The following is an 8152-nucleotide window of genomic DNA, read 5'->3' as shown; positions in this document are numbered from 1 at the left end:
CGGCCCGATTCCCGCCCCGCCCCGCCCCGCCCCCAGCGGCCTGCTTTGGGCACAGCCCAGGTTTTAACTTCTTTTCAAATCAGGCGGGAGGAAGTGTTGGAGCCTGCGGGGCTGCGGGGCTGGCGCGGCTGTCCGCCCCGTGCACCCCGCAGAGAATTCTCAGACCCCCCCTCCCCCCCAGCCCTGGGCCGCCGCAGCGGGCGCAGGGCCCGGCGCTCTCGGGCGCCCTCTGCTGGGCGAAACCCGGAGGCCGGGGTCGGCCGCTGTGTCCGGCTTGGGGCGGGGCCCTTGGTGGGGTCATTGTAGCGACGAGCAAACGCGCTCGGGGGTGACCCCCCAGGCCCCACCGCCGCCCGAGCAGCCCCGGGACCCCTGGCTTCTTCGCAGACCCTCCTATCACGCACGCACACAGGCACGTGGGCACGGCCACACAGGTACACGCACGACACACACGCACACACACGCACCTGCTCCTGTTCCCCACCCAAGCTAGGCCAGCCCCCCCCCGCCCCCGAGCTCCCTTGGGTCCTCTCCTGCCTCCCCCAGTCCCCGCCCCAAGCAGGGGACACCCACCCCCAGCACAATCCTTGGAGCCTTGGCAATTTCCTCTGAAATACCTCAAAATATTTAATGTATAGTTTATGTGATTAAAGAAGAGAAGTCCTTAGCTAGTTTTTGGAACACGTGACTTGAAGCTTTATACCGTGAAATTATAATTTTGCAGACCATGGCCGGTGGTCCCTTCGTCGAGTTCCGTGGGAGACATATTGAATGTCAGGCCGGTGGGGGGCGGGGCCACCTTCTCGTCTCCGGCTCGTCTGTCCCGTGTCCTGGAGTCCTGTCTGACGAGAGTATTTATTATTCTATGTGTTCTGCGTTCAAATGTAATTTAAGAGAAAAAAAGGAAAAAACTGTTAAAAAAAAAAGATGGATTTGATTTGCTGCATGGCTAAGGAGCTCCTGGAGCTGCTGTGGGGGGAGGGCGGGGGGGCCAGTCCATCGCATCTGTGTGTGTCACGCGTGGTCCCCGTCACGCGTGGTCCTGCTGTTCCTGTGTTGTGCTGCCTGCCCGGCGTCTCTGTGGCCAACGCGCGCTGTGTGGCCGCTGCAGGTGGGCAGGCAGGGCCCCCACCTGGGGAGGGGTCTCCTCCAGCCCCCGGGCCCCCTGCCCTCCTCGTGAACCCCCAAGTGTCTCGCGCAGGGGACACCGACAATCAGGCAGCGCCAGTCTTGTCCCCGCCGCCCCTCGGCCTCCTGGGGCCTGGGCTGGACGCCAGCTCCCTGTCGCTCCCGCCCGCGAGGGAGGCGAGGGGTGCAGGCCTCTCTCCGGCCCCCTTTGGGACCCCCAAAAACCACAAAAGGGAGTTGTGGGACCCTGTCTCTGCCTGTGGCTTTGCCAGCCCACCCACACACGCATGCTCGCACACACACACATGCACACGCATGCACACTCACTCATGCACGCGCGCGCGCGCACACATGGAACAGGCTGGTAGCGAAGCCCTGGCCGGGGACGGCCGCCCCCCAAGCCCCTAACAGGACAGAAGCCCACCCGAGGGCCAGCAGAGTGGGGGTGCCCGGGGGCCTGGGTCCTTGCGCGGCCCCCCCAAGCGGCTCCAGTGCGGCCGGGCTGCCAGGCCCTCCAGCGTCCGGTGGCCCCTGCGGACCAGGGCCGGTCCCTCGGGAGTCCAGGAGCGTCCCAGAGAGCTGGAAGCGGCGCTGCATTTCAGGGGCGGGGCCGGCCTAACTGGGGCCTCCGCAGCCCCCGCCCCCGCCCCTGAGCTCAGGAACGGAGGCTCTCCCTGCCCCCACCCCCGGGCGTCAGGCTCAAAAATGGGGAAAAAAAAATCATCGCATTGTTAACCATTGCTGTGCTGGGTTTGCTGTTCTGTTTTTCCTTGAATAAATTATTTTCCAGTCACGCACCTGCGTGTGTGTGCGTGCTGGGTGCGGAGCGGTCGTGCGAGTCGCTGTCGGCGGCCCCTCTCGGCTCTGTCTCCCCCCACCCCGCCCCGGGTCCCCGTGCGCGTCCGCGCCCTGCAGGTTGTGGGACGACCGTAGGCGGAGACGCCTGAGCGCGGGACGGTTCCTCTGAGCGCGCGGGCAGGCGGCGCGGGGAAGGGAGCCGCGGGGCGAGGGGTCGGCAGGGCAGGGGAGGGGCGGGGGAGGGAGCGGGGGCGCGCTCTGGGCAGGGGCAGGGCAGGGAGCCCTCTCGGGCAGGGCCAGGGTCAGGGGCGCGCTCTGGGCAGGGCCAAGGTCAGGGGCGCGCTCTGGGCAGGACAGGGCGCGCTCGGGGCAGGGGCAGGGCAGGGGCGCGCTCGGGGCAGGACGGGGCGCGCTCTGGGCAGGGGCGGGGGCGGGGGAGCGCTCTGGGCAGGACAGGGCGCGCTTGGGGCAGGGGCAAGGGCGGCGGCGCGCTCCGGGGGGGGGGGCTGGGCGGGGGCGCGCTCTGGACTGGGGCGGGGCGGGGCCGCGCTCCGGGCGGGCCGGGCCGGCGGAGAGGCTGTCCCGCGGTCCCCGCCTGGCGCGGCGAGAGGCGGGCGCGCGGAAGGAGGCAGGCAGGAACCGCGCGAGCGTGAAGAAGCCCCGGGGTCAGGCCGAGCCGGGTTTATTAGCAAACGGGAAAGGCGCGGAGCCCCTGTCGTTCGGGGGGGGCCTGCGGCCCGCGGGCTGGCAGCTGCAGGGCGCCTGCCCGTCGAGGGGCGGCGGCGGCCGCGAGAGGTCGGCGGCGGGCTGGTCGTCGGCGGGCACCGGCAGCCACTCCATGGGCGACGGCTGCCTCTCCACGGGCCACGGCTCCACCTCCATGGGCTGCCCGCCCGCCGGGGGCTCGCCCGGGCCGGCGGGCGGCGGCTCCGCGTCCTCGCGCGCGTTCCCGAGCCACGCCGACTGCCGGCTCTTCCAGAACGCGAGCGGGTTCCTCCAGAACCAGGAGCCCGACTCCGGCGAGGCCCGCCCGCTGTCCGGCACGCTGGAGAGCGCCGACAGCCGCGACCCGCTGCTCTCCGTGGGCAGGGAAGGGGCCAGCGCGTCTCCCAGGGGAGCCCGCGGCTGCTGGGGCGACGGCGACCCATCCCGGGTCCTCGGCCCGCGGTCTTGGGCCGACCAGGAGCGCACCGCGGAGGCGCCGGCCTGGGGCTCCGAGCCGGCCGCGGACCCCTCGTCCAGCGTCGTGAATGAGCTCAGGGAGGGCGGGGGCGCCTCCTGCACGGCCGCCCCGCCCAGCGGCTGCGTGTCCGGGACGGACGGCTCCCTGGGGGGCCAGGCGGCCCCTGTGGGGGTCTCGGGCCGCTGGTCACTGGCCACCGCTTCGTAGGGCAGCCCGTTGTCCCCCGCGGCCCTCCTCAGGCTGGTGCCCTGGGTGATGAGGTTGGCGTAGCCCTCGCGGTGGGAGAAGGCGTAGCTGGAGCGCCGGCCCCGGGACTCGCGGCGCAGGTGGGGCATGGGCTCCACGGTGAAGATCTCCTCGCGCAGGGCGTCCTCCTCCGCCTTCTGCAGGGGTGAGGCCCCGGTCAGCGCCTGCCTCGCACCCCGGCCTCCCCACTAGGCCGGAGCCAGTGGGAGCCCCAATGGGCTGACTCCAGCACAGCCAATCAGGGCCCTTCCCTGGTCCTAACTCCACAGCAGCCAATCAGAGCTCTTCCCTGGGACTAACTCCACAGCAGCCAATCAGAACCCTTCCCTGAGCCCTAACTCCACGGCAGCCAATCAGAACCTTTCCCTGGGCCCTAACCCTGGTCCAGCCCTGGGTCCCCTGGGCATCCTGTGGTGGCAAGGCCAGGAGAGCAGAGCCTGGGGCAGCCGTGTGCCCAGCCTGTGTGGGCAGAAGGTGGCAGAGTCTGAGGACAGAGAAACAGAAGGTAGCCATGTCCTGTCCCTTCCCAGGGGTGGCCTGTGCCTCCCAGGCTCATGTACCCGCCAGCTGATGGACAGCTGCCTGTGCCTGCCCACCCGCTGACAGACACCTACCTGTACCCGCCCACCCGCTGACGGACACCTGCCTCTGCCCGCCCACCCGCTGACAGACACCTACCTGTACCCGCTGATGGACACCTGCCTCTGCCCGCCCACCCACTGATGGACACCTATCTCTACCCGCTGATGGACAGCTGCCTGTACCCACCCACCCGCTGACAGACACCTACCTGTACCCGCCCACCCGCTGACGGACACCTGCCTCTGCCCACCCACCCGCTGACGGACACCTATCTCCACCTGCTGATGGACAGCTGCCTGTACCCGCCCACCCGCTGACGGACTCCTATCTCTACTCGCTGATGGACAGCTGCCTGTACCCGCCCACCCGCTGATGGACACCTGCCTCTGCCCGCCCACCCGCTGACGGACACCAATTTCTACCCGCTGATGGACAGCTGCCTCTGCCCGCCCACCCGCTGACGGACACCAATTTCTACCCGCTGATGGACACCTGCCTCTGCCCGCCCACCCGCGGACGGACACCGGGTGGCGGCTGCTCCTGTCAGTGTCCCCTGGGCCCCTAGGGAAACCTGGTGGTGTCGCACGGGCGCCCACCTTGCGGCGGGCCGTCTGCAGCTCCTGCAGGACCAGGCGCAGGGCCAGCGTGGGCAGCGTGTTGAGGGCCACGTTGAGCAGCACCACCAGCAGGATGGACGGCTGCGCCAGCACGTTGCGGTCGGCGTCTGTGGGCGGGCGGGGTCACGGCGCGGCCTGCGGGGCCTGCGGGGGCCTGCGCGCTCCCCTCCCCCACCCGACGCCCCCGCACCGGGGGGGGCGCCCTTCCTGGGGCCCTCCTCCCCCAGACGCCCCTTCCTGGGGGCCCCAACCCCTCCCTTCCCTCACCCCCGCCCTGCAGGGCGCCCCTTCCTGGGGCCCTCCTCCCCCAGACGCCCCCGCACCGTGGGGCACTGCTTCCTGGGGGTCCTGCTCCTCCTCCCTCCCCCCACCCCCGCACGGGGGCGCCCTTCCTAGGGCCCTCCTCCCCCAGACACCCCTTCCTGGGGGCCCCAACCCCTCCCTTCCCCCCACCCCCGCCCTGCAGGGCGCCCCTTCCTGGGGCCCTCCTCCCCCAGACGCCCCCGCACCGTGGGGCACCGCTTCCTGGGGGTCCTGCTCCTCCTCCCTCCCCCCACCCCCAGACGCCCCCGCACCGTGGGGCACCGCTTCCCGGGGGGCCCTCGCCCTTCCTGAGGGGGGTCCCTCCCCCCCCCCAGGTGCTCACACAGGAACGGGAAGGTGGTCGGGGAGACCTTGAACAGCAGGTAGCTCTGGCTGGCCCAGGTGAGCACGGCGTAGGCCGCCAGGCTGAGCGCGATGGCCGCCACGCTCAGCACCGTCCAGTACTTGATGATCAGCATCACCTGGACGCAGGGGGCGGCGTCAGCCCGGGCCAGGACGCCCGCGGCCCCGCCCGCCGCCCGGGGCCCCGCCCACCTCCACCGTGACCGACAGCAGCCCCGACAGGGCCACCACGACGGCGAAGGACTGGTGGTCGCTGAGGCCGGAGGGCCCGGCCACGGCGCGGCTGGCGAAGAGCGTCCCGAAGAAGTTGACCAGGGAGGTGGCCGTGCCGTGGGCCAGCGCTTGCAGGAAGGTGCGGTAGTTGAACAGCTCGTCCCTCTGCCCGGCCACGTACAGCTCGGGCGTCCCCAGGCTGCGCTCGGCGCTCACGTCCTGCCGGAGAGTCCCCAGGCCTGGAGCCCTGAGCCGCGCCGCGCGCCCCGCCGCCCACCTCCGCCCCGCCACCCACGGGCAGCCCCCGGTGGAGCTGGCGGCTGCTGGCCGCGGCCTGGCCCAGCCCCGGCTGTCGCGGGCGTTTGGGGAGTGAACAGCGAATAAATATAAAATAAATATAAAAAACTGTAAAATCTGGTTCCTGGGCCCCACCAGCCGCAGCTCGGGGGCGCTGAGTGGCAGGACGTGCGCGTCTGGAATGTTCCGTGGGGCCCCGCCCCGCCCCCCCCCCCACACCGGGTCACCAGGTCTCTCGGGCTCCCGCAGCCGGGCTCCCCGCCTGCTCACCTGCTCGAAGAGCCCGATGTAGAGGACGGGCAGGGTGCTGTACAGCAGGTTGAAGAGGGCCAGGAACCAGCCTTCGTACAGCGGCTGCGGGGCGGGGCGGGGCGGGGCGGGGGCAGCCCGTCAGCAGGGGCAGCAGCGCGGCCTGCGGGAGCCCCCTCTCTGTGCAACCCTGTGCCTCCTGAGCAGATGCGTGGGTGCTTTCTTATTATGCGAAAGCCAGAGTTAGGGAGGGAGAGAGAGAGAGAGGGAGAGAGGGAGAGAGAGAGAAGGAGGGAGAGGGAGAGGAAGAGGGAGAGAGGGAGGGAGAGAGGGAGAGGGAGAGAGAGAGGGAGAGGGAGAGAGGGAGAGGGAGAGGGAGGGAGAGAGGGAAGGAGGAGGGAGAGGGGGAGAGAGAGAGGGAGGGAGAGGGGGAGAGAGAGGGAGAGGGGGAGAGGGAGAGAAGGAGAGAGGGAGACAGGGAGGGAAGGAGAGAGGGAGAGTGGGAGAGGGAGAGGGAGAGAGGGAGGGAGAGAGGGAGAGAGGGAGGGAGAAGGAGAGGGGGAGAGGGAGAGGGGGAGAGGGAGGGAGAGAGGGAGGGAGAGAGGGAGAGGGAGAGGGAGGGGGAGAGAGAGGGAGAGGGAGAGGGAGAGAGGGAGAGAGAGAGAGGTCTTCCATCTGCTGGGTCACTCCCCAGATGGCTGCCACTTCCAGGGCTGGGCAGGGCCAAAGCCAGGAGTCAGGAGCTCCAGCCGGGTCTCCCACGCGGGTGCAGGCGCCCAAGGACTTGGGCCATCGTCCACTGCTCTCCCAGGCCACAGCAGGGAGCTGGATCGGAAGTGGAGCAGCGGGGACTGGAACCGGTGTCCACATGGGATGCCACAGCGCCAGCCCCAACCCACTGTTTCTTAAAACGTAACGTGCAGGGCCAGTGTGGTGCAGCACCGGCGTCCCACATGAGCGCCTGTTCGAGTCCCGGCTGCTCCACTTCCGATCCAGCTCCCTGCTGTGGCCTGGGAGGGCAGTGAACGACGGCCCAAGTGCTGGGGGCCCTGCACCCGCGTGGGAGACCCGGATGGAGCTCCTGGCTCCTGGCTTTGGCCCTGCCCAGCCCTGGAAGTGGCAGCCATCTGGGGAGTGACCCAGCGGATGGAAGACCTCTCTCTCTCTCCCTCCCTCCCTCTCTGACTTCTCCTTTGGAAATCTACCTTTCGAATAAATAAATAGACTGAGGGCGGAGGTCCCAGCCGCGGATGCGGCAGGTGCCCTGGTCCCGCCCGCCTCCCGCCCCGCCCACATCCGTGCCCACCTGCCCACGCCCCGCCCCCGACCCGCCCGCCTCTCCTCCGCCCCGCCTCCGCCCCGCCCCGCCCGGCGCCCGCCCCGCCCCCGGCCCGCCCCGCCCACCTGCGCCGTGAAGCCGCTGTAGAAGGCGAACCAGACCTGCGCCATCATGCTGGCGAGCGTCTTGTAGATGAAGTAGCGCAAGAACTTGCAGGTGCGCACGTAGGACCAGCGGCCGTGCACCAGCAGCAGGCGCTGCAGGAAGCGGAACTGCGCCAGCACGTAGTCGCTGTTCTGCACGGCCTGCATGCCCTCCTGGCCCGCCAGCCCCACGCCGATGTCCGCAGCTGCGGGACGCGGCGGCCGGTGGGCGGGCGGGCGGCCGTGTCCCGCCCCCGCCCCGCCCAGCCCCGCCCCGCCCCTGTCCTGCAGCCCCGCCCCCGGCCCCCTCCTGCAGCCCCGCCCCGCAGCCCCGCCCCTGCCCCACAGCCCCGCCCAGGCCTGGCCCCCGGCTCCGCCCCTGTCCTGCAGCCCCGCCCCACGCCCGGCACCGCCCCTGTCCTGCAGCCCCGCCCCACGCCCCGCCCCGCTCCACCCACTCTTGATCATGTTCACGTCGTTGGCGCCGTCCCCGATGGCCAGCGTCACCACCTGCTGGTACTTCTTGACCAGCGCCACGACCAGCGCCTTCTGCTTCGGGGTCACGCGGCAGCAGATGACCGCCTGGCACCGCGACGCCAGGTCCACGAAGGCGCGCTCCCGCAGCACCGCGGGGCACGCCGGCCCTGCCGCCGCCGCCGCCGCCTCGTCGCGCGTGGGCGCCGCGGGGCCCCGCTGGCTGCCCAGGGACCGCCACAGCGTGGAGATCCGCCGGGACTGCAGGAAGTCCCTC

General features: G+C 70.7%; 1 protein-coding gene across 1 annotated transcript; it reads right to left on the bottom strand.

Annotated features, from left to right (window-relative positions):
• Positions 1-2571: 2571 nt before the first annotated feature.
• LOC138848370 (phospholipid-transporting ATPase IK-like) lies at positions 2572-8098 on the bottom strand (the record flags this gene model as incomplete). Its single annotated transcript, XM_070067862.1, has 7 exons — positions 2572-3492; positions 4534-4661; positions 5201-5339; positions 5413-5652; positions 6001-6084; positions 7384-7607; positions 7860-8098. Coding segments are annotated over 7 exons (1954 nt in total), but the record flags the coding sequence as incomplete, so codon positions are not given.
• Positions 8099-8152: the final 54 nt, after the last annotated feature.

Source organism: Oryctolagus cuniculus, unplaced genomic scaffold, assembly GCF_964237555.1.
Source record: "Oryctolagus cuniculus unplaced genomic scaffold, mOryCun1.1 SCAFFOLD_210, whole genome shotgun sequence".
In the NCBI taxonomy this organism is placed as follows: domain Eukaryota; kingdom Metazoa; phylum Chordata; class Mammalia; order Lagomorpha; family Leporidae; genus Oryctolagus; species Oryctolagus cuniculus.
Note: the sequence above shows the minus strand (reverse complement) of the source record. Positions and strands in the feature narration are given on the sequence as shown.